Genomic DNA, 27,275 nt, shown 5'->3' on the forward strand with positions numbered 1-27,275 from the left:
GCACGGAAAGAAAATGAGAACGATAGGAAATGGAAGTGATTTTGAATTTTCCACGAATTCGTTTCTGTTCAGTTTGATCTAATTTCACGAATTCAACTTGTTATCTTTCTAAATTCTATTTTACATAAAATTTCTGTGAAATTAGAAAATTTTTCTTCCCACAGGAATTTTCAAAGTTCACAGATACTTTAAGTAACAGGAAAAAACCAAGAAGCACAAGTGGATCGTAAAGAGTCAATCGGGTATAAATAATTATCAAGTTGTTCCGTAATATTTTGATATTGAACGTAACAATAACATTGCTTACAATAAGAAACATAAAAAACCAACAGAAACATACGCATATTATAATATGTACAGCTTAACTTAAGGTCCATTAAACGTAATCTAAATCATACAACATTTGACTGAATCTTTAAGATGTAAGAAATCATCATTTGATATTGACAACAAATAAGAAACAGTTGAACATCATTCTAGCAACAAGTATTTTATTTGTGCCAATTTGTTATTTAAAATTTGGATAATCAAAGAAGAAACATTGATTATAATGGGCAAAGTTTACTCTGCAATTACAGAATAAAAAGTAAACAATTTTTCATTTGTTTTTAAAATTAAACATACCGAAAGTGGATCACTTGGTCCATTATTTGTAAAATCATTCAATACCGATCAATCAATTTTGTATCGAAGCTAATGGCATCGGATTGCAAAAGAAAGTATAGCTAGAAATTCGATTCAACAAGTACAAATGAAGAGTTGCTATACATGGATACGTTCTAAGATAAATGGATCGTACGTTGAGCATCTGTCTAACGTGCTTAGAAACGTTACAGTAAGGCAAACGGTATTCGTACAAAAACGCGAAAAGAAAATCATCGTACCTGTATGGATTCGTTTCCGCTTAGACCATTTTACAAAACAACGCCGAGTTTGATTAACTGGATAATTATCGCCTCTCTGTGTCATAGAAATTTTTCAATCGAATCGCTCTCAATTATTAGTAATCTGATAGTAAGCAGATATCATGGTTTTTTCAAAGAAATATTCAATGGGGTCCAAAATTTGGCACAAATCATTGGCTGTTACGTTGAATTTTCATCTAAATCATTTTTCGAATGTCTAAGTGGCAATTTTCATCCAGTTTGAACAGCATATTTCATTTGAATGATTCGAGTTACTCGTTAGAAAAGCGGTGTTTCAATTTTCAACGTTCACAGACGTTTTCACCTAGTAGGAAGATACAAAACCAAGGCTCGATGAGAATGTACACAGCGAACATATCCTGATACTTTTGTTTATTTCATACATACTCTCACATTTCAATTATCGCTTTCCTTTTCTCATTTTCTATGTCAGAATGTAGCCGATTTTCTTTCATATGGCACACGCCAGGCACAAGTTTATCTCCTCTTCTTCTCTCTCCTCTCACTCTCCAACGACTTACCCCACGCACTAAAAGGCATATCGTCAACTATTATAAGTTCAGAAATCCAATTAACGTAAAGATAAAACATATAAAAACCTCTAAAACATAAATCCATAAAAAATAAATTAGAATATCTTACTAAATTTTTACCTTCAATAAAAGTGTATCCCCCATTTCTTATAACTTCTTTTTGTTTTCGTTACAAATTTCGAACACATATTATTGTTCCTCGACCATCTCGACCGCAAGAAGCATATAATAGTAAAAGTTATAGTTTAAAATAATTAGATTAATATATATGTATGCGATCACATATTTAATAATCGTACTGAAAACAATATTTCAGTGAATTTCACTTGACGTACCGTGCATATTTTCGTTTATAAATATTAGCTAAATAATGTAACAGCACTTCTCATAGATCCTCACGTGATCTTTCAAATACGACCGCGTTTACGTTTCATAAAGTCATTTCTTTTTTGGTCCGATCGTGATAACCAGTCTTCTCTGAATGGTACAACCTGATAAACGCGGTCGTGTTTATAATTATTTTCTTTTTTTTTTCTTTTACTTTAACAAAATGCGTCCTCGATCCTACTATCACAGTCAAGTCTCCCGTTTCTCCCGTATCCCATAAATATAATATAACGCTTTGTCCAAACGTTTCCTTGTTTCGCACAGAAGAACGTTGCGTGCAACCGTATCGAAACAACGTTCAAGTAAATGGAATATTTCGCGAGCACTTTTCGCAACAATCGACTCGTCTCAAGTGTAAAAATTAACAAGAACAAAAAGGTAACAAAAATCGATAAGAAAAGAAACAGAGATGATATCTTTTCATTTCCTTTCTGACAAATTTTGTAGGAACACCAGTGTGCGCGGGAAATGCAACTTTTTGTTTTGTTATATCTCGTTTAAAAGGCGCGGTATTCGATGTTTGTCGACGAAATTTGTATAATCCCAAACGATCGTAACACCGCACAAAAGCTCGTGTGTATTTCGTAGTATTTCTTCGTCGCGATAACTGTACAATTGTAACCCCGTTTTTAATTCTATGATGTAACTCTTTGCAAGCTGTATCCGGTTTAAAAAGATAGTGCTCCAACTAGCTCAAAATACATAATAATCAACAAGTAATCGCGAAATATGCATTATTCTATTGTATATATATATATGTATATATATATATATATAGCTTTTTTCTTTATATTATTTATTTTATATATATATATACCACTTTGTTCATTATACTCTTGTCGTATGCAGGGTATATATTATTAATAAGTGACTAGTTTAAAAACGAAAATCTCTTCGTTCGCTTCATGGGCGTACGAATAATTTTCTTTGCGTTTTTCTCAATTTACACCGTCATACACGACATACAGCTAATAGGTTCGTACGTGTATCCTATACACGGCGTTCTCTGTTACTTTGAAGCCTCTTGATTAATTTGCAAATACGACTGAAAGTCGAATCGAGTCACGCATGGCTCATTATCTAGGATATGATCATTAACGATCCTGTTTTTCAGTTTTACTTGTTTTGTGTCATTTTTCTTTTTTTTTTTTTCTTTATGAATTTGCCTATACATGCGTATGCAACCTCGAACAGTACTAGGTACTAATGTTAATAATGCCTAATTAAGGACCGTCGAAGCTACAATGGTCAATCAGTCGATCGAATTGGGTTTCGTTTGCCAAATACTCGACGTAGACCACGAAAGACAACGACACATTCATACGAGGCGACGGAGACTCGTATCATCCGGTTGTATTAAATTATTTAGCCTGGTCGGGGGCTAACTCGGAGCGTCTTCCGGTTCCACCGTGCCACCGGATACACTCGGGCCCGTTTCACTGCTTTGGCTCATCGACACGAACTGCTGTGACAATGTCTGCAGACTTTGTCGCACCTAAAACGTTCATTTCAATCCATTCAATGATTATGTAATAATTGAAGAATACAAATTGAATCATAATTGTATGGTAATGAAATTGAATGTACAACGAAGGACGAAAGTGAACCGATGAAAACCATATTATTTCATTAGTGATTTCGTTAAGTACCTTTACTATTTGATCAAGGTTTGTATTAAGATAATGCAAAAGTCGATCCTGCGTGAAACGTTCCGGCGAGACGAGCGGATGGTTCAGATAAGCCGTGTGCAGCCTGTCGATGCGTATCATCATCAAAGCCGCCGACACGTAGAGAGCTGCTAAGAGAGCTATCAGAATGGTAATCACTGTGCTAGTTTTCAGTCCACCCGTGAACAAGGACGATAGAACTTTGGATTTGCTGGACCTGGTTGGAAGCAACGGTACTGGTGTTGGTTCAAGTCTGTAAACACAGGAAGAACAATTATTAAAGAATAATAATTATGCTATTCAAAAATATTATATACACCGATAGACGAAAAACGAAACTTTCAACTTTTCTGAGTCTATAATCATGTATTAAAAAATGTAATTATGCAGAAAAAAAATAATTACATTATAGGTGCTGTTAAACTGGCCCTAGTAATAGCTGGTGGTACAACACCATCAGTATCGGTGCAAACGGTCGGTGGTCTGGAATTAAGATCCGTCCCGCTTTCGGACATGCTCGAATCATCTTCCTCAGGGTTCACCTCGGAGTCATCGACGACCAACGCGTCCGGAGCGAGTAGTTTCGTTTCACTCGTAAGCGGTAGAATAACAGGCGATGGTTGTGGCTCTATAGCAGCGTCCCAAACCTGTTTCATCAACTTGAATGTCGAGTCTCTGGACAAAAGGGAACAGAAAACGTGCCTCTCCTCTTCGGTAGCGATTGCCACCGCATTTGGAATGATCCTAGCTGTCTTCTCCTTGCTGATCTTCAGCACCGATGCTGTCGGTATTAGCAGCTTCGTCACGTATCCAAACACGTTGCTGTAGAAGGCGAAATAGTTTGGCGTGATGTACAGGTAGCCTTGCAGCAGTATGTCGCCTACCAGCGCACAGCTGTAGTAATTTAATACTCGTTCATCCGCAGCAACCTGGTGAACAAAATTCCGAACATTGAATACATTAAGTAACGTTAATATTATAAGCCTGATTTATGGTACACGGCTACAACGACACGGTGCAGTTATCGTAATCGAAAAAGAATGAATTACGTTTGAATGCCTGAATCCGGATCACACATAAATATACATATTTATACATATCAGGGCAATCAGTATAAAGTGGGGACAGCTACGTTTACTTTACTTTGACGTTTATGTTAAATACATGTAAATAAACCTTAATAAACACACTTGGAAAAACGAGAAGCATTATGTGTGAATTATGAACTATTCAGAAGAACCCATATTTTTTCTTTTATTAGGTCATTAAGTATGAAATGTCCGATTACCTAAAGTACCAAGTTCGACACCTGACGTCTCTATTGTTTCACTTTGATCGTTCTTTGTTTTTTTTTGTATTGGGAGGTACGTCTTTAGCCTTTCAGATGCACGTTTCGGTTTGTGATTATCTGTTGAACTGTCTTTTGCAGATTAAATCCTGTAAACCATGGATAAGTAAAAAATTCGCGTTATTTTCGAATATGAATTGCGTCGTGGAACTAATGCAGCGCAAACAGCTCCAAGTGTCAACGGAGTGTTTGGCAAAGATAGTGGCTAATGAACGCACAGTACGTCGATGGATTGAGAAAATCCAATCTGGCGATTTTGATCTTAAAAAAAAATATATATATATACTGATCGAATTGAGTAACCTCCTCCTTTTTCGAAGTCGGTTAAATGAACCACCTGGGGCGATTTGAGAGCAAGGTGGATAACGATGAGCTGACCACTTGAAACAAATCGGTAAGATTAAGATGCTAAAGAAAATCGGACATTTGATACTTAATGACCTAATAGTTATCCTGAGATTTTGTAGATTAAAACCACCGCTTCTACTAATGATACATAACTGATAAATTAAAGGAAATCATCTTCCGATCGATATAAAAGAAAATTGTTCACCGTTCCCAGTGAATGCTATTTAACAGTGTCAGGATAAGACGTCAAATCTGACGCATGGGTGACATTTTAAGAAGGCACTCTTAAACACCCTGGTCACAGTGAAACTATCGTCCAATTTAACAGTCGGTATAAAAAAAATTTATTAATTAATTTTCTCTCAATCCTCGGAACTAGTCTGAAATATTACACTATCGAAAACAAGCAGATCGGTCACGCGTTACACTTTATTTGCGTCTACTTAGCAAGATAAACTTTATTGCTTTTTATACCAGTTAGCTCGCGATTGATAAGACGTTGTTGATTTCAAGTAGCAAAGATTACACTGCGTGGGTACGAAAAGCAAACTGAACGACGCCAAGGAATACGACGGTTCCATTCTTAGAATACTATGGTGATTCTAAATGCAATTTCGTTCCGGCTTTAATTCCACACTCTAATTCACGAAACTCGCGCCTCGTGAAAGTGAGACGTCGGAAACTTTCTTGAATTACCTGAGAGAAATGCCTGTGGAATTTCTTCTGTCTCGCACTGCTGGTAGTGGTTGGCGAGGAAGTGGACGAAGATCTGCTTACTTTTCCTGGGGTCTGCACGACGCTACCAGCTGCCATTGATGGTGTACTTCTGCTGAGCGGTTTCGAAAGTTGACTGTAACATTGAAAATTTGGAAATTTCATACGTTCGTTCCTTAAGGAGGGAAATCCAATTGAAAGTTAGAAATTTGCAAGCTTTTGCGGAAATTTTTTGAGCGGAAAGAAATAGTGGTACATTTTTGAAACTTTGGCATTTATTAATACCTATATTAAGGTACAAAATCATATTTTTTTTAATCTAATTTTTCAAAATGGTCCGCGCGGGAGGTGGAAATCGGCGTGACGTGTAGCGCCCGTTATATCCTTCTCAAACATTGGAGACAGAAAGAACTTATTACTCATACCCATAGTTTCTAATTGTACCTAAATACAAATTGAAAAGTTGAGAATTGTAAGATTTATACGCGTTTGGAAAAAATAGTAAATTTTACAAAAACAATTAGGTTTAGCGACAAGGTAATGGTGTTATGAAGCTGTGATAAAAATTTCAGAAAGATCGGTTAAATAATTTTTGAGTTACATTTCCCGCCAATTTAAAAAATCATGTTTCGAGAAAAACGCGTTTAAAGTTTTGCTTGGCCTCAGCGATGCTCAAGAGGCGTGTCACGCTCGGATTACTTCGAATTTCTTTTTCAAATTTTGAAAGTTCTAATTGTATTTCCCCCCTTAATCACGCCGAATTAGAATTTTTTATATTGTAGGCGTTTAGTAGCCCTTACCACCTCATTTGAATGAGGCATAATTCGCGAGTGATACCTCATTCACATGAGGTGGGAGGGGCACCTTCCCCTTCAGTGCTTTTTCACTAGACGAACTGACACTATGTTTGATATTGTACATACACAGGGATCGTCTGCTGTGATTCCTCCCCGTTAGTATTAAGTTAGGCTAAGCTACTTTAAGTTTATTTCTAAGAAATCACCAAAGACTGATCCATGGAGTTTTTAAAGTACAAATTATATTAAGATTTTTTTTCCCCGTGCCACTTACGGACTCCTAGGTATAAAACCTATATATCGTTATCAACTGCGTATATTCGATTAAAAATATTAAATCTCTAATGTATTACTTTCCAACAAAAGCAATAAAACGATTTAAAAAAAAAGGATAGTCTATTGTCACCCCCACTGAAGAGTCAGACAGACGATCCCGAGACGACAACCCCCTTTTCACCCCTCTCCTACAATATTAATAAAATCATTTCTAAGTTTATGTATTCCGTATACAAAGTGTTTCTATAACAGTAACTGGGACAGGCTATTTATTGAACTGTCGAACCACGAATACTGGGTCAATCGTGAAGCAGATTGAAACGAATTCACTTTAAATTAAATACCTAGAATTTTGAAACACTTTAACGCTCAGAATTTACTATAAAATAGAGTAACATAAATTCACAGTTTCTCTTCTCTGTAAACACTACAAGATGATCTTCTGCAACAGCTACGAGAGCAGCAAATCCCTACCAGATACATTGATTCTCATATTAGTCATAAATTACATCACGATGATTCTATCTTGTTATTTTAAAACATTGTATAAAACTATGCATACGAATGTAATGATACATTTATCGTACCTTCTGCTGGTCCTTCGAATTTTCGGGCTCCACACATCATTACTCCACATATCGTACTTTGATACGTACATCTCCTCAAGATCTGATTTAAGCACCATATTGTATAAATCTGACGGACTGAAATAATCTTAAGAAGAACTAAGACTCCACAGATTTGCACAATGAACCGGTCTCTTCGTAAACTGCCTCTTCGGATGAATAATCCGATGAAAGGAACTTCTGAAGAACTGGCGTTAATTCCTCGTCAGCCAGGGATGGAATTAATTCGATCGCTAATTGAGTACGTACGAATCGTTTTAACGTAAATTAAGACCGACCGTGTAGATCATCGAAGAAGCGATCAAGGCAAATTGGATCCGCTTTGAAAACGTTGCACGTTGAACAGGGGTTAATTACGACCCAGCCCTGGCGAGATGTGTTCAAAAACTACTTCGGTAAAATTAGCTATTAAATTATATGAAAATGATTCCTTCACGTTGAAGGAAATAATCTTAAATGTAGAAAATTGAAGGATAAAATTAAATTCTAGTTCTGAATCTCCTGTAACGCGACGGCCGGATTTTGTGTCGCTTTTTCATTGAGAATCGGATTTAAAATTTGCTCGGAAAATAAAATAAGAAGTTGACGAAAAGTTCGATTAATGAACGGAATATTATCGTATCATTTCTCCTGAAATTAGGAGACACTCGGCCTTGTTGGAACCACAACACCGATAATGTAACGGATCAATGAATCACAGATATTTGAAGTAGCTGAAGACGAACGTGACAGACTTTTCACTTAATTCGCACGTGTATAACTGTTTGCTCTGTAACAGATCTCTGAGAAACTTTCAGATAATAGGTCACTAAAATCAATAACGTCTCGATATTTTCAATTTTCAATGCCGATTACGATAAATCGAACGAACAAACTCGCGTATTGTGTTCAACTGGCGAACACGGAACGGCAGTGCTATCGATCAATCGCGATGCTGATAATACACTGGCAGAATATCTTGACTGTATTTTTCATTCGTCGTGGACGAGCGCCGATCAAGAAAATCAGAAAATTTTGCGATAACGCGAATAGGCTTCCAGTAAATCATTCTTTTCCGGTGTATCTGTATATAAATAGACGAATGATAAATATAGTTAAGCCGGAAGTCGTGTTGATAAGCTTTAGAAATGTATACTTTCATTACTAACGTAAAAGAAATCCATGGAAATAGGAAAATAAGTGTGAATCAAGAAATAAAAGAAAAATTGAATTTCTTTTCTTGTTTCATATCAGGGTAAATCAATTTCTTCCCTAAAATTCTTCAATTCTTCCTAATAAAATTTTTTCACATCTGGCATTAAATAAAAATTGTTAATGTTCCTCTTACAATAAATACCATTCATTGAAAAATATAACCCAAATTCGATATTCGTGATAAGTTGCAAAGAACGTTGATAGATGTTGTTTCAAGTTCATAAAACGCGAACTAATATAACGGAGATAAAATTAATCCGAACATCAAAGGCGACTCTATTTGTAACATTTATCGCGCAGGTGTCACAGGATCGTACTCTACTTCTTGTTTTTCTTACCTGCCCGAACAGGTGTCCCATTATCTCCCGATACAATATCAGTTTAACTAACAGTTTCCAGAAATCTATAGTACTCCCAGTAAGGATTTTTTTTTTAAGTTCCAGCGTTCATTTTGAATCAATTCGTTTAGCGTATCTTTATTTTCCATGGCAAATAAGAGGAACTCCGTGTCCCAGATTCCCACCCTTCCCTTCAGACACCCATTAGGGAAAATGACGATGTAGGGGAAAAGACCATTTTAGGATTTTAAAATTCCTGCTTCCCCTATATCGCCAATTTTCCTGTAGACATTTGATCACGAGTGTACTCTTAATTCTAAAACTGAACGGACGGCTAGAAAATTAATTCATTATCGATATATTCTAGATCATTATTGTGGTACGAGGATTAACTCTAGCTGATGAGTTTCGGAAACAATCTTCGGTTATATGCAGCTGGTTGTCTGGCGTGTTATGCAACGGCGTATTACAAACTACGGTCCAGAAACAACCGGCTAGAATAATTGTCCTAACCCCGTTCGTCAAGGCCAACCATTAGCCTCTGCGCAAAGTAGGTTAAGAAGATTAGGGGAGGAAATAGAAAAGATAAGTACTATCGGGTTTAGTTCTAGATCAAATGAATCCGTAGCTCAAACTCGTCCAAGTATTAGTTGAACCGAGTAAATTAACTAACTTGTTAACCACTTAACGTCTAGGTACGTAATATTACGTTGGCCAACTTTAGTGAAAATAGAAACCACATCCGTAATATTACGGGCATGCTTTTTTTCGGTGATTACTTTTTATCTTAGTTAGTACGTATAAAATCGTAGCCAGCGTTGTAGAACGTCATTTCCCAGATTATGTGCCATCTACTAATAAAAAGTCAAATGCTACTCGTGTTTGTGTTGTTTGTGCGAGGAAAAGAGATGGCAAAGGGAAAAAATTACGGCAAGAAATGTTGGTCTATGTGTGGTACAATGTTTTCGCATATATCACAGAAAAGTAGACTTTAATTAAATGTGATTTCATTTCATTATAAAAGTTGCCTTATACAACTATATATTTTTATTTTTTGATTAATGTAACCATGACCCTAATAATATGGATCTGGATATTTCAATGTTCTTTTTCTTCATAATTTTCATTTAAACATTTAATTTTTTGAATATAATAACATTGTCTTCGATAAAGCTTCTAATAAATTAAAAGAAAAAATTAAGGTCTTTTTTTCACCCGTTTCATGCTTTTAAATAGGGATCTTAAGTGGTTAATAAAATAGTTTCCTACAGAAACTCGTTAAGAAATGTCATGAAAATTAAGATTTTCAAGGCTGATTTGATCGCGAGTGTACTGCTTGTGTAATCGTAAAGGGCAAGGTTCCTCGTGCATAGTTAACCGAAGCATAGAGCAGAGTTCACGATAGAGGTGTAGGAAGGTGAAGAACTCACCTGCCGTTACATCTCAAGGCCGCGTGGCTCGGACTCTTCGGAGGCTGAGGATTACTCGCAGCTGCCACTGTAAGCTGAGAGCTGCTGGTAATCGGCTGTTGGCCAGCTTGTTGCGCTCCAGGAGCTACTTGAAGAGGCGTACTGGGCGCAGATCGTGCTCCTATGGACCCCGCAGACCTGAACAAATAAAAATTCAACGATCAGTATCACCTTTGAAGGAATATTCATTCTTTTACCTGGAAAAATTAATCCCCGAAAGCGGACACTTTTTCTTATTAACATATTGGGGGTAGTGCAGTAACAGTTAAGGAACTACTGCGGTTTAGTTAATTGCAGGGAACACTGATAAATAATTAAATGAATTTCAATGAACGTACCTAGCCCTGATGACGGTGCTCGAGAGGAAGCAAAAATCGATCAAACCTCGCGTTTCGAACTCCATCTTTCCTATCCGTCCGTTCCGCTGATTAGTACTCTAAATATCTGAAATCTCTCGAAGCTGGTAATAATCCAGTGTCGATAACAATTTTCTAGTTTCCCGAAAATCGAAATGAACTGATCGTGAGATTCACCTGAACGAAAGGAGTTACAGTATTCTGCGAAGAATTTGAAGAAAATCGAAGAAGCAGTGCATTGATTATATTCAATTTCCCTCTCAACAATGGGACATAAAATTATTGCAACAATTGTTAATTCAAGATTAAATCTAAATGCTCGCCCGTTGCTCCTCGCTTTTGCAACTCTCGAAGAGTTACCCAAGAAAATGAAAACAGATAAGGTCGAACCGTTATAAAAAAAACATTATCGGTTTGTTGTGAAAAGATGTTGAAATTGTTGATCACTTTTCACAGCGAAGTTTTCAATTGAAAGAAGGAACACAATGAAGGAGATAATAAAAAGAAATTAGCAGACTACAAGGGAAACAATCGTCGTCCAGCGACGATGATGAATTTGAAATGAATTGGAACCGTTCCTTTATGGTTTTTATCAAGAATCGAATGAGATTAATAGAAACCACGCTCGTATCGGTGTTTCTTGAAGATCACCCTGGCAGAGGATCGCAGTTTGCCTCCCAACGAGTTGATGGCCAATTTGGCGATGAAGAAGATGCTCATTTCTGATTATGAAATATTTGAAACAGTGAATTGTAAGATACGATGAACGAAAGAAAATGAATGCGAAGAGCAACGTGTACGCGAGTCGTCCACGGACCAGCCGGGAAGTTAGACTGACGACAAAGCCAACGATGAAACGCTACTCAACCATCGATGTCCTTTTCACCTTTTTCATTATTAATGGACACACTTGGATAGTCTTATCTATACCCTAGAAAGTACATATGCAGCGACGAGGGAATGTACACATCCGTTCATAAGTAGTGAGACACCTTTAAAATAAAGTAACCATTGTTCCATTGGCCCTTCGGAATTCTCAAATATATTTTTATTTAAAATTTAACACGTTCCCTGCCATCGTCGACGTTTCTCGTAGGAATTAGGATAATGGCACACAGCATGTCCCTAACATTTTCTGGATACTGGGTTTTTGATAAGTGTACCATGTCTTATGAACGTAAGTGTAGGATAAATTGAGGAAAGAACGATCGAACCGGAAGTCGTACGTTACAAGGGACATTCTAGAGGTGAACAGAACAGCTGTTGCTGTGTATATACTACGTTTAATTTATAATACCACGTACAGTGGGTCGCAAAAGTATTCGCACACCGTTTAAAACAGAATAGCTTATTTAAAGTTGAACCAAATGACTTGGAGTTTCTCGAGAAGCTATCCAAGTTAATTTGCTAAGACTTTTGTCGTTTCAAAAGATTCGAATTTGTCGAAATCGGGAAAGAAATAGTAAAAGGCAATTTTTTAACTTTTAACATTTCTTTTGAATCTACGAAAGAAATATTTTAAATTTTCATTATAGGCTCGCATAAAAAAGCCACGCAACTTACAGTTCAAACGTGTCAAATTCGGCTGGTACTTTCAGTATGGTTGAATTTCGAGTTGAATTCTAATTTTCATTTATTTAGTCAAGGTTCGTCGAATGCCACGTCAGCATTATATTTAATTTTTCTTTATTTATCTTAAAGTTAGCTTTGACTAGCGTGTAAGATTAAAACATTTTCCGGGTACTCTTGACGACATCTGGAAAGGATATGCTACGCCAACGTATCCTAAATACAAGTACACAGATAGATAGCGAACAAAGGGCGATGGAGGGTCCAATCTTGACGTGGCAAAGAGGCCCTTGCTTTTTTGACAGAGAGGACATTCTTTTCTGTAGCAATCGTTGTAAAATTTAAAAACAAATCTTACTAAATATAGACTCGCAGTAGCGTATTTACGTACAATCGCAACTATCGAACAAATAATAGGCGAAGGGGTTAATTGAAACGATTGTAAATGAAATTCATCCGCGCCGTGCGATGCAGAAATGACCTGCATCAAGAAAACGCAAGGTCCACGTGGCCGATGATTAAGTTGTCTCATCACGGAAGCGGAAAAGTATTTTTCTGTTAGCCGTTTGGCCGTTTCACAGGAAATATGTACGTGCAGCTTCGAATCGGATTGCTTGGCACGAATCCAAAAGGTCGACCGTTCCCTCGTGCCTTGCATCGACAAAAAGCGAAGTCGTATTTAAAGAGGACGTGAATTGTGTGACACCGTCTCTTTCCTACGAGCTTCGTTGCCATGATCGTCTAAATATGCGATAGATAATAAAGAAAGCAACCATAACGATTCTACCATCGTCCGTGTTATTCCCAACTGAGCTTGAATGTCTAGCCTAAACGAGAAAGCAATATCACCGTCTCGACGGACCGTGAAATTGGGAAAAATCGAGGTCGTATAGATCACTGAAAGCAATCGGACTAGTATTAAAAAAAAAAAAGGAAAGATAAAACGTGGAGTGGTTATTTTTGGGAGAATGATAATAGACCGAACGGTTCGCAAATAAAACGGCCTATGGGATGAGTAATTGTCTGACAAGCAAAGAAAACGTTCCGATCGACTCGCAAATCTTTCCCTCTCATAGTTTAAGGGTCAATGAAAGTTTAAAGGGTGACAATTAAATTTACGGTTTATATTTTGGGGAAGATGAGGAAGCCTGAGTTGATAACGAGCTGTTGGATTATTGATAATTATAATGCATCAGATAGAAAGCAAAAATGAATTGGTTATATGAAGTGGTTCAAAGTTACATTGTTAGACCAGATGTCATCAGACCCATAGGCCCATAGACCTAAGGGCCTGGGTAATAGATTGGATGCAGCCCTGGTCTCTTTTATTTTACAAGTGGGCAACAGACTTTCTGTTTTATCCTTACGATTTTTCCTTCACTTCGAGTCAGAATTTCAAAGTGTTCAGACGTCCTTCCGAGTCAAGAAATAAAACGTATGTGTCAGAGAAATTCACTGTGTATTAAAATTTATTTAACCCGTTTCCAATACGAGCGTACACCTGACAGAATGAAAATAAACTAATTTATTTATCTAACTGCAGATATAAGATAATGATCGATCGCGATAGTTCACTTTATACTACGTGGAAGTCACAAACACGTTCTAAAAGTTCCATCCAATATCAGTAAAAACATCCTTAGTGTTGCGACTTATTTTTTGCATTATTAAAATACAGCAGGTGCACATCATCGCAAATGTTTCCCGAAGGACAGCAACGCAACAATATCGATAATTACCCAGCAGACAACTTAAAACAATCAATAAAGGTATAACCTGGCCCTCCATACTTGTTTTTAATTATCGTGTCCGATAGCGAGAATTATAAACAACGATAAATTATAAAATTTAAGCGATAAGAAACGTAATTAATGAATCTCTCATCTGGTTCTTTATCGTCTAATTAATTCGCTGAATTTAAATTATGTAAGTACTTTAAATAAATGAAGTAACGAAACTTTCCCTGAGTACTTAGTGTAAGATACTTTGCAAGATATTGATTAATTAAATGTTAATTACTGCTCCACAAAATTATACATTCACCCTAAAGTTGGAAGTTTGATTTTCTTTTTCTTTCAACTCTAAATAATTTAATAGAATATATTATTTATTTCTATCTCAGGATCGTATCTTGAATTTTATTTTTTGAAACAATATACAGTGGTACCTCGGTGTACGTCTGCTTTGAAATACGTCCTGATAAATTTTTTGTGTGAATTTTGCATCATTTTTAAATAATTATCTCAGAGGAAAAATTAAATTAATAATCAATTATATTCGGAGTTGATGTACTATTAACTAACTGATCATACAAGTAAGGATATCATATAACAAAATATGGGAAAGGTTGATTTGGTATACATAAGTCGAAACATCAGGAAAGGATTAAGGTCGTACATTGTATTTCACCCAACTCTGATTTCGAATAGATTTACACGAAAAGACTGAAACGCGGCAGGTAAGAAAATTGTGAATGTAAAATAAAAACATCGGAGATCGAGATTTAGATTTCGAAATTTGACTTTCGAAGGAGATCAGATAGCTTGATCGCGATTATGTACATTTGCGATTGTATGCATTTCCGTCGAGTTCCCTACATCTGCGTGTTTCCACCGATTTACCGGTTGCAGATGTATATTCGATTACTTGCCAGATAGCTGTTCGCATATGTTACGACGCCCACTTTCTACAGGATATATGGTAAATTATAAATGAAAAAGGCATGAACGATACATTCGCGTGTGCATCTTGCACCTTTGACACTTGACTTCGAAAGTAGGAGCGTTCGATTTTCAAGAATTTCCACCGTATCTGTCTCTCTTCAATCTACGAACATTCGAATTTAATTTAACATCAAAAACTTTCAGAAAAATGTGAACGGTTATCTGATCGGCATAGAGGGGTTCGTTTTATGTAAAATAATTCCCGGGCTCCAGCTATTGAATATTTAAGAACTCCAGAAACTTTTCATATCAGCTCCAACGAGAGTCGATCGGAAACGATCGCCACACGGAAGCTCGAGAATTAATTATTCTCGGCCACGTGCGGAGTAAGTTCGTCTAGAAGTTGGGGACGAGACGGAAAGGGGACGTGGATCATTTGCATTTATCCTCACTTAATAGGAAGCTAAGGCTGTCGCTATACTTTGTACACGATGATTAAATGGAGGTACGAAGAAAGTTGAAGCTTTCTTTATACATACTTATAACGCGCGGCTTCGCATATCCATTAATACATCCTTTAAATGAAATTTTCATTTCCATTAACTACTTCAAATAAATACCATATCATATCTAATGGAATATGGGATTATATTAGAAAACTCAGTCTATTCTTTATACTAGATATTTTATTTTGAAGGCTTGGAAGAACCGTCTTTACTGCACTGCGAATGAACAAGGAATGAATCCTTCTGAAAATGCACGCAGGAAAACTGGCGCCCACTTTCAGAAAAGAAAATAACGGCCCCGGGTCTTCAATGTGTTTATTACTGACAAGGGAATGGTCAAAAGTGATTGGTAATTGCTCGTCCAGACTGTTTATTGAGCATAAAACGAGGAGTTTATGGTGCCATTGGCAACCAGTTCAAAAGTTATGAGACTTTGAAATTTTCATTTTTAAGTGCAAATGATTAGAATACATGAGAAATTGAAATATGAAGTGAAAATTAAATTTAAAAGTGACAAAGACTGAGTTTGAGATTAAGATGAGTTTCAAGGAAAATTGCTTGTGTGATCATTTGCACTTAGAAATATGAAAATTTCAAAGTCCCATCATTTTAGAACCCGTTGCCAATGGCACTAAAAAATTGCACCATAAACTCCTCGTTTCATGCTCTTTCATCCACTTTTGACCATTCCCTTATCAGACCCTTAGGTCTAGGCTAAGGACCCATCGACACTGATGACAGAGCTAGGCCTTTTGTTTAGTGGGCAGTGCCTCTCAACGTAAAGATTCATATTTGTACAAACTAAATAATATTATTCCAACAATATCATACAAAAATTGCTCGTTTTTTCTAATAATTGCAGACGGGTATATCGAACAATAATTATTAACGGGTGTCATTTGTGCGCAAAATGGGGATCGTGTGACTTTGTACACGTGAAGAAGATGAAGAAAAATTCCACATACGGGTTTTATCATGAAAAAACTGACTTACGCTGACGGATTTTATGCGTCTGCCCGTCGTTTTACGCGGCTGACGTCTCCGCTGAAAGAATAAAAAACCTCTGGTGATTTTCAACGCAACACGACGTGGTCGTACTCCTGCTTAATTTGCATACTGAGGTCAAAGAATCAATCTCGAACTGTCTACCTAGCGGGGAATCAAATTTATTCAACACCGATCCAAGAAAAGCTGTCGAACGACTTGATTATGCAATTATTCGATCTCGAGCTGTTCCTTTGCGGTCGTCGGGCTTCTTCGTCTCTTTTTCTTTGAGAGCTATGAAAAAAAGAAAAAACATTCCAACGAGCAAATCGAACGGTATTTTTTCGAAATTCTTACATCGATTTCATTTATTTTTTTTTTAATATAAATTTTGTGTCCCATGAAATTGGGAAAAAGGATCATTTCATTTAATAAAAGCTCGAAGTGCTCCATTAATTAACTCTGATGAGTTTCTATTCTCGTTTTTATGCAAATCGATCCTTTCCATAATAACACACTTCTTTTTTTTTTGTTTCGTTTTTATACTCTATGATTATCGAAGGCTGAAGACTTTAAACGTCAAAGACTGAAAAATATTGCCTGTTTTTTTTTTTGCTTCTTTTTATTAATATAACGATGTATCGATCGACTCTCACACTGACCACGTTTAAGAAACAATATTCACACGATAAAATACTGAATTTTAAGTATTTAGTTATTTCATAATTATCGAGGAATAAAAATTACCCTCTATATCTTGCGAATAATCAAGTTCGTAATCTGATGAAATAAAACGTTGGATTGAAATTTTTTATTCATCGGTATCGAACTTATTAAAATAAAGCTCGAATAACACCACATTCATGCAAAGTATTAACGGAAGTATATAATATATGACTCATTTCTTCAAATTTGCAGCAGATTTGTTGGTTCGTTGTCAGAATAGTTCTATCGCTATAACCATCTATGAGCTGATAAAAATTTGCTGATAAATAAACAATGATAACATGTTAAACAGTTATCTTCAAGTACTGCGCAAATTATGCTTCTTCTTTGATGTCCACTTTGAAAGAGGCTTTTACATGAATGAATCATCATATCGCAAAGATTACAGAAATATCAGTAAGAGGGGCAAAAAAAAATACACAAGTCTAATAATCAAATATTTCATTGATACACAGAATAGTTCAACTATTTTTAAGAATGATCACGCTCCGTTTAAAATATTCCAGTATGAATAAACTTTCTGATTAATTCCGGAAACTGAACTGAACCGATCGTCATACATGATTAATTTATCTAATCTTATTATCAACATCATATCCGAATTATTGATCTAAATCTATTGAATTTTGTAGAGAAATGGCGAACCAAAGAACACCATATGTTGAATCTTTTAACGTATGACGAAACTTTGCGAACCAGATGTTATGTCCTTTAATTCCTAATTAAACTCATTTTGATAACAGAACATTCAGTTGATTACTGAATATAAAATTCAGATTATGATAATAAATTGATTTCATTTTACTTGCTATTTAAAATATTATTTTAGGATAGGTTCCCCCAAATGTAGGCTGACCCTTTCATTATTCTATGATTCTAATACTAAATTTCTGAAATTCTAATATTTTTAAATTTTAATATTCTAATATTCTAATATTCTAATATTCTAATATTCTTGATACTGTTAATAAAACTAGAGAATCTGACCCACCCCAAAAAGAAAGTCGTAACACCAATGATAATCCATATCATTAGGAATTCTTTCATTAACCTAATTAGAAATATTCGAAACTATGAACAACAGAAATAACGAAAGTTACACATAGAACATAGTATTACAAATCTACACATACTTTTTCCTGGCACCTAATTCATCTAACAAAAGATGTATCATTCTTGACGCAGACACCACAGAATACCCTACCATTTTTCCTTTCTAGGTCTCTATAACCGAGTGAACAACGCCAACAAAGAAGCATGACGTCAATGGTAAGTTGACCAACTCATTTTTTTCATCGCGAATGTTCAAATAATATAATCAGTCTGACGTTCATCTCAGCCTCGAGGATGTATAAGATTTCACACGAATTAACGCAGAAGGGCATAAATGCGTGAATGATAATCGTGACGACACACCTACGGAAAGACAGTTTCGTGTCAATTAACCCGTTGGCGTGAAATAATGCAACCGGACACACACGTATCAGATATCAAAAAGCAGAAGTGGATATCATCGTTTACTTCCTGCTTGATAATACACATAACTAGGGAAAGGGAAAAGGAGAGTTCGTCACAATGAAGTCTTTATGTTACCACACCAGGTGTTCGGGTTAATCTCTTACCTAATTAAACAAAAATATATAAACAAAACTTGAATTGCATTCAACTAAAACATAACACTTGATATATGATTTTTTATGTAAACGTATTTACGTGATTATTCGGTAAAAAACAGAATGACTAATAACGAAAAAACTATCTGAATGACTTATTAATGAGTATTCTGTTTTGATGCAACTCGCATTAATTACGGAACTATTTTGCGTTCAGTAATCCTTATCAATGATGCGGGGAGAAAAATGTAATATTCATAAAATTTCATTCGAACTATCGATAAAACAATTAGGTATGTTAAAAAAATCTACGTATCCTTGAATGAAAATAAATTTTTTACGCTCCGACTAGCTCGATTACGTAAAGTATGCAGAACATGTAAATAGTATATTAACCTTTAATGATACATCGATCCGTCTATCGTAATTGCCTATTGTAATTAATGACATAGAAGCGAGTTTAATTAAGAAAATCACAGCTCGCCTGATCGATAATATTGAAAATAAATTCGAGGGTGAAATCGGAATTAATATTTCGAATTCGAGATTCCTCTTTTTCGAGATAGATCGAACGTTATAGATCGATCAAGGCTGGTTAGAGGATCGAGTGTTAGGATCGAGCGATGAAGCCGCGTTATTACATTTCACATAACCGTGTCGTCTTGCAATGATAGCGCAGAACCTGCAGCGTGGAAAAAACACGCGCAATAGTTGGATGATGATTCACCATTCGATTCGTGAATGTTGTCGAAAAAAAAAAAAAGAAAAAAAGGAAGAATTCATAAACATTTATACTCTGTATTGTAACAAATGGTGTACACAGGATGTCACTTGCTTAAATCGTTTACAGACGCGTGTTTTAACACTTTCAGAGTAGCACGTTTCAAGGAAACCATCAATTTTGCAATTTTATGTATCTCTGTATTCTATACAATGGGCGTTTTAATTAAAATAATTAATGAAAACGTTCCTCCACCGCGCTGCTCCAGAAAACTGCGCTAAATGTGGTAATTGCTTTCAAATTGAAGGACTTTTACGAAGAAATCATTCCTTTAGAATTTCAGCGAGAGAATCGCCCCGAGGTACCTTTTAAATCATTTTAGCCTAGCTAAAGAGATTTCGCTCGAAAAACTGAAATTAGGGCAGGCTAGCCTAGAGCGACACCAGTGTTATGCAACCATACCCGAAAGGAAATCAATTTGTGTCATCGTATTTAATTCCATTGGTTGTGTGGTTTCAATGAAACACTGCACTCACAATGCATCAGATAGTCTGTGTATCGCATTTCCTTTCACTTGCAACGAAAATTGCTTATTAACCCTCGGACGCTGGGTCATTTAAGATATAATCTGGTATCGAGTTGACACTGTGATACTTGATTGACACTATAATAGTTATGCGATAATTACGTAACTATTTGGGGTTCGAATTGGGTTGGGCCGTGAATTTTGGCTGGAGGATCGAATACCCGACAATGGACCTTGAAATAGAGGCTAGGGTGAGCTCGGTCCCTCCCAAAATGTGGTCCTAAAATGAGGTTCTAAAAGTTCTGAAATTTAAAAATTAAAAATTTCTAAGGGTCCTAAAATTCTAACAGTTGATACTGGGATTCACCCCAGGAAAAATCCTAGTTCCATCGATCAATGTCTCGTACTATCACCCGGAAGTGTACATACTTATTGCTTTTACCGGACAAGTGCAATTAACAGTTAACAGTGCGATTTCGGTAATTCTCGTGCGGAGCAACGTGACCACCTATCTCCCACTGAAACGTCGAAAAAGTTACGTCGACTACGGTATAAACGGTGCTAAATAACAGCATGCATGCGTGCGTGTAGGCTATGAAAACGAAGCAGCACGGTAGTGGCAGCTGCTGACTACCACGGCTAACCAGTCAGTCGTTTGCGAGGTCGTCGTTCTTAGAGTCAGCCAAGCTATGTATATACCATACAGTTTAGCGGTACTTCTACTCGAAGCAGCTTTCATTAAAGCACGTGCCTCGCAATGTAACCAATAGTTTGCCCTTCCATCAACGCGCTAACTACCCTGGAATATCGACGTTACCGAAGGTCAGAATGAACATTGACCCTTGGTGAGCCAATAAATGGTACCTCTTAAGATACCTATAAGGATGTATGATATATCCACCTCTCTGTTCATAAATCACGGCACAATTATTATTATAACATCAGATCTAAATTCATTAATATTATTAACGCGGAGGCCATTGGATTAAAAAAGAAAAAAAAAAAATAAGAAATTTGAAAATAGAGATTAATTACTTTTACTCGTATTTCAAAGGCGCTCCCGTTTGAATTACATATTTAATAATTTCACGCAATATCTCGCTCAGGGCCGGCCCTGGGTCTAAGCAGCCTAAGGTCCCCATAAAATTTTGCGTCTAAGAATGCAAGAAGAATAATGTTTACTTGATCTAAATTAGTTATACAAGCTTTAATTTTATAAATTTTATTTGAGGTACTTTATGTAAAGGGGCCCTTTTTCGGAGCTCGATATCTCGGGGCCGACCCTGATCCCGCTCGATATTAATTTTCCATATCGTGAATCGATGTGTTCGAGGAAAATTACAATTGGAAATAAAGTGTGATATTTTATGCGAAGGTAATCAATGAAGTGTCCAATTGAAAACAATATTATGGAACGCGACAAGTGCGAAACGGAAGTACATTATTATACTGCATCAACAACCTTTCGATTGATTTGATTAAATTGTCGAGGGAAATTTCATGGAGGTACGTCTGAACGACCAGCAAGGAACGAAGAACGATTAAATTAATGCCGTCTGTCGATGCTCGAACGCCACGCCATTAATTTATACTACTTAATTGCTATTCAGCCAATAACTGTAACAGCCTGCAGACTTTTTATTCTGCGTCATTAATTTCGTTCAATTTCTACACGTGGGTCGTATAATACTGTTCACCCGTATTATAGGTACAACGAGAAACTTGTACAAATGGCATGATTCAAGAATTTATTAAATAAAATTATTAAATTAACATGAATTATAAATTTTACGCTTCGAGCTGCTTATAAAAAAGGTGAATAAAAATGAAAAAGAGGATTAAGGTTCGACTATTGCTAAACGTTTCGAATTCATGAATATCAGAGTCCATAGGTCAGCTGCTAATTGCACGATCGTGTCTCATAGAGCTAAATCATAGACCATGTGACAGCATGCATCTATAGGGTGTCCCATGTAAGTGTCACCGGGCAATTTCAAGACTTTCCATGACCTTTACAAATCATCGTGTCAGACAAAATTGAACTGCATATCTAATTGTAAGAAGCTTGCAAGGTTGAAGGTCAATTCGAGGAAGGGAACAGGATAATTATTTTGATATTTTCTAAGAAATACTATTCTTCTAGTGAAAAAAACCTCGATAAGTCGTCATTTTTAAATTTACATGGTTTTTACTCCGTTTAAGTCGTCAAAATTTCTCGGTCCCTCGAGTGATGATTAATCGAGGTTTTACTGTATTACCATGCAATCAAAAACGAAGAATATATGTTTTTTCTTCTAACGAAATGCAAATTCATAAATCACCTTGAGACTATAAATAAAATACTGATGGCTAAATTACAGTAGAAACTGTTATCCATTGGCATAAATGGGGAAATGGTATAGTATTATCTTAATATCCTAATCGTACCTGATATACCATAGTCACTAATAGCAACATAAATACTAAAAATAACATATAATAAGTGGAAAAGTTTACTATTTATCAGTGTATGATAAAAGGAATTATACAGGATGGGCCACGCAATTGTCTCTGGTGATAACTCCGTTATTAACGCATTCGTGAAAAAATGCCAAAGGAGAAAGATAAATGGTTCGAAGAGCACTACATTGGTAGGGCCTTAAATTTTTTTAAATCCAAACAACGCACGTACAATTATTAATACTAGATTGCCGGAGCGAGTCAATTTGACTCATTTATATAGAAGATTTTTCAGATAATTAATTAAAAATTAAATAACTGATTATATTATAGATTATAAATAACTAAATGAATAATTAAATGATTAAAAATTTTGTAGATCATTTTTTTAAAACATATGTTGGTTTTTAATAGAATTATGAATAGGTGCTATACCTATTTTGACGGATTTATAAGTCTAGTGTTAATTAACAGTTGTATAACTGCTTCCGATGGAAATGGATTTTGGAAGTTTCCAACAAACTACTATTTACTCAGCCAGAAACAAAAAACTATTGCAATATCAGTTATCACATGGAAGATTTGAGAAAATTCTGAGAATTATTTTTCGCCTGCTTCGTTCATCAATATTTACACGAAGTTTTGTTGTATTTGAATCATTTAGGTCAACACGCAGCGAGGATACAATTTTCTCAGATCTTATTAAAAGAAAAGAGATGCTTATTTAACGGCATACCACGATCACGTATGTTTTCCATAGTACATACCTCGAAAAATTGGCACGAATTCAAGAAAAATTTAAAATTACAACATCGATCGATTCAGAATTCATCCTTTCCTTATATCGCCATTTTTCTCAAATAACTTTTATTTGCTTGCGAATGTACGTCTTCAGATATTTTTCTCTAATTGAATCGAGGAAAGAAATATAACCACTTTGTATCTAGACTGATATCCAAAGCGTTGATACCCAACATACTGATAAAAGATTCCGAAGATTACAGAAGACAATCAGGAAATTCCTCCGGATTCGTCGCGAGCAGTGCATTATAAAAAAAAAAAAAGAAGAAGTGCAAACAAGAGAGCTGCAAACCGATAAGACTGACAAGATGTTTGCGCTCGTTGCTACCGACCTATACCAGCCTCTCATCTCTTCATAATATATATGTGTACGTTACACGTGTATGAGCTCTGTACATTACGATGTGACCTAAATAAGACAAACGCCAGACGTTGGATAAAACGAGAACCCAACAAAGAAAAAAAACCGCTCGTCGAACTCTATTCAACCGTGTGATAAACCACGCTTTTCGACCTTCTCTTCGTGTCCTAATCCTTTATCGGCGCACTCCATTCGAACGGCGGGAAAAACGTGAGAAAGAAAAAAAAAAAGTGGAAAATAAGAAAGAAAACTACCAATGGTACTGATTCGAAATTTCACCTTTTTATCGGGACGAATTTCGAATTCGTGACGCGGGAAACAAATACGACGATAAGAGGTTACAATTATTATGAAAACAGAGACACTTCGAAAGTTGATAAATTTCAAAGTGGCGGATAATTAAACCGTGATAAAATTAATCGAACAAGTGTTTATTCAACGTTACGTTCCAGTTTTAGAAAGTTTCCTTTTCTTTCATTCCCTGTATCGTGTTGGAGTACGAATTAAGTCTACGCTGGGTATGTGGGTCGTTAATGGCTTAAGTATTGTTTGAAGTTAAATTTTTTTTTCAGAGATCTTCAACATTTGACGTAATCGAAGAGTATAACGCGGTAGACTTTGATTTATATGCCAAAAATTGATATCAATAAATTTCAAAGTGTGTATAAGAGATCGCTAATTCGTCTTAATGTCAGCTAAAAAAATATACACTATAGACTGTGTTCAGAAGAAATGTTGATAACCTTGAAAATTCCAACGCTGTATTTTTAAAAAAATTTCAATTGCATGCAAGAAATATCGTATCATAATTTTATATACAGTTAGAGCGTTTTTAATTTGATCTTAACTAGACTGTTCTATCATTAGGTTATGGCGGCAAAACGCAAAATTCGAATTACCTAACCTAAAATTATCTAGAATTATCAACGAAGTTTAAAAGTTGACAATTCAAAATTGAATTAACATTTTGACAGCTTAGTGTTTTCTTATTTTATTTCTAGTACTAATTATAATTTGAGTATTGATAATTTTACCTTTTGGAGCGACGAAACTTCGAATCCTCCCGCGAATAAAATGTTTGTACAAAGCAGAGCATTATGGGTTTTTTCAAGGATGCCTGGACTTCCCCCATGCACTTTCGATGTACGTACGTAACAATCCCTCCAAGAAACTCACTTTCACGTCGATTCTACCGATAAGGCCTCAAAATACGTATTATTTCAACATTTACTAATTAATTGTAGTATTCATGGCACGTGATCAACAAGGCACTGATTAAGTATTCGCCGCGAGCACTTCGTTACGTTAGAAACATCTCACAGTCACATCTGATCGTTCTTTCGTCGTTTACAATCGATCAAGAGTCCGAGTTTACGAGAGTATCGATATTCACGATCGTCGTCGATCGATCGTTCTTCACCTGTTCGAACGACTGCATCGACAGCCGCGTGAAAAACACAATCGGGTGACATCGTGCATTGTCGTTAAGGGTCGCCCTTAAGGATACCGTTGCCAAGCCAACAGCTGCAATATATAAAGAGAAAACAGAGACTTCGTTGTGTATTTTCTTGTATACAGAGTATGAAACCAACAGTTTATCGATTTTTCACATTTCCCTTCTTCCTTTATCTAACAGTTGTCTGCGCCTTCATGAATATTCCTTGTTCTTTTGTTTTCATGTACTTCTGTCGACCAGCGACTACGGTCGCACGATGAAATAATTTCGGGTCTTGATTATAATCTTCAGAGAGATCTTCTCAAATCTGCGCCAACTTCACTCAAATAGAAGGTTCGATCATATTTTCTGACAGTTCCCTCAGTTTTGAACAGTACACAATCGAAGAGAAGGCTCACTGACAGATTCGCACGGAAACCATTAACAACAGTAGATTGTGATACACCGATGGACCGTCACAATGAACAACTTTCACGAGTTTCCAAGTTTCTTTTCTGAGAAACTTGCACGAGCATATACGCATCGCGACTGACTGAGGGACATTGTTCGAGATGTGCGAGGATCGTTCACCGGCGAACACGATATATCGTGACGGCGTCGATCAATCGAAACGATCATCTGTTTACTCGAACGGTGCACTGACTCCGACAATCAAGATGGCGCATGCGAGAGCGACGCGTACAGCGTGGCTTTGCATCGCGCGCGATATGTACCAGACGATTTTAACTTCGGAAGAAAACTATGATCTGAAATGGAGAAGAGAACGAACTTGGGAACCGAGCTAAGAGGAAACGATGCGGACGAATCGTGTCTCTATCCGACACTGACACACTCGACCCGTGCCGTTCCTCTTTCTATGCCGGCAGCGCTCCCTCTCGCTCGTTCCTTCTCGCTCGATATGTCCTGCCTTCTCATCTATACTATCTTCGTCCTAACTCCCTCTTCTTCCCGCCATCGCAACCGGTACTCATCGTAGTCGTCTTTCCTCGTTTCCGTTGCTAGCAAAGGGTTGGGGGGCAGATTGCCAGTCGGCTTTTAATGCGCTACGGGTATAAGAAGAACAGGAGAGACGGAAGGAACCGACGACGAAAAATAGAAGAAAGAACACAACGGGAAGAGTATTAGGGTTATTTTAGATATCCTGATCGACCAACGAATGGCAAAGGATAAAAGGGACATTTTTAACCTTATCGTATCTTTGTCCCATGATTCATAAATAATTACCGATTTAATCCTAACTAGCTAAACGATGATTGATCTAATTCTACGTGGATTAATTTTACATAAAATTACATGGATATGTATGACATCCTACATACATATGTAACGTGTTAATAAATTTGAAATTTAGTACACTCGTATGGGTAGGCTGAAATGAGTTAATCTTGACGATTCGAACGCGGTGCATTACTCGGTTGATCATGAGCGAGGTAAAATATGTCAGCTAGGACAATGGACGCGATAGCTATGGTCCTTTTCATATGCAGATTCGCGACAAATTGTTGAAGAGACAAAAGCCGTATTTCCATCGAGGCAGCCTTTAAATTGATGTGTCTGCCAATGACACGAGCTACCGGCAACCAGCACTGTTTACGCTTCATGCTTTTCCAAGATAATACGTTTCTAACACGGCCAACTGTATCGCAGAATTTCGTTTCCTTCGCGATTCGTTCCAATCCGATCGTTTTGTCATTGTTCCTTGAATGAACCGTAAATAATGGTAATCACGCTGGCGTTATCAAGTCAACGAATTTTACGGTATTTTCGCGGTATCTCGTTACCAAGGATATGTTTGCCAATAAATTTTTCTTAACTTGCAACTCCGATAAGTACGTATCATTTATGCGTAACAAAATTGTTTTCGAATCACTTGCATTATCGAAACGACGTTCGACCTTATGTAACGTAATTACGATACTGTCTCCAAGCGC

At 36.4% G+C, this 27,275-nt stretch overlaps 1 protein-coding gene across 5 annotated transcripts in view; it reads right to left on the reverse strand.

Moving 5' to 3' along the window:
- Positions 1-249: 249 nt before the first annotated feature.
- The window catches only part of LOC114879430 (GRAM domain-containing protein 2B-like), a 40,037-nt gene continuing 13,011 nt past the window's right edge, over positions 250-27,275 (reverse strand). For all 5 annotated transcript variants that reach the window (XM_029194334.2, XM_046287976.1, XM_029194335.2 and 2 more), the window contains 5 exons: positions 10,585-10,761; positions 5,906-6,059; positions 3,919-4,442; positions 3,496-3,766; positions 250-3,341 (listed from right to left, as the gene is read on the reverse strand). In XM_029194334.2, the coding sequence (XP_029050167.1) occupies positions 3,228-3,341; positions 3,496-3,766; positions 3,919-4,442; positions 5,906-6,059; positions 10,585-10,761 (1,240 nt within the window). In that variant the 3' untranslated portion in view covers positions 250-3,227. The remainder of the gene's footprint in view (positions 3,342-3,495; positions 3,767-3,918; positions 4,443-5,905; positions 6,060-10,584; positions 10,762-27,275) is intronic.

This window comes from Osmia bicornis, chromosome 11, assembly GCF_907164935.1.
Source record: "Osmia bicornis bicornis chromosome 11, iOsmBic2.1, whole genome shotgun sequence".
NCBI classification, from domain to species: domain Eukaryota; kingdom Metazoa; phylum Arthropoda; class Insecta; order Hymenoptera; family Megachilidae; genus Osmia; species Osmia bicornis.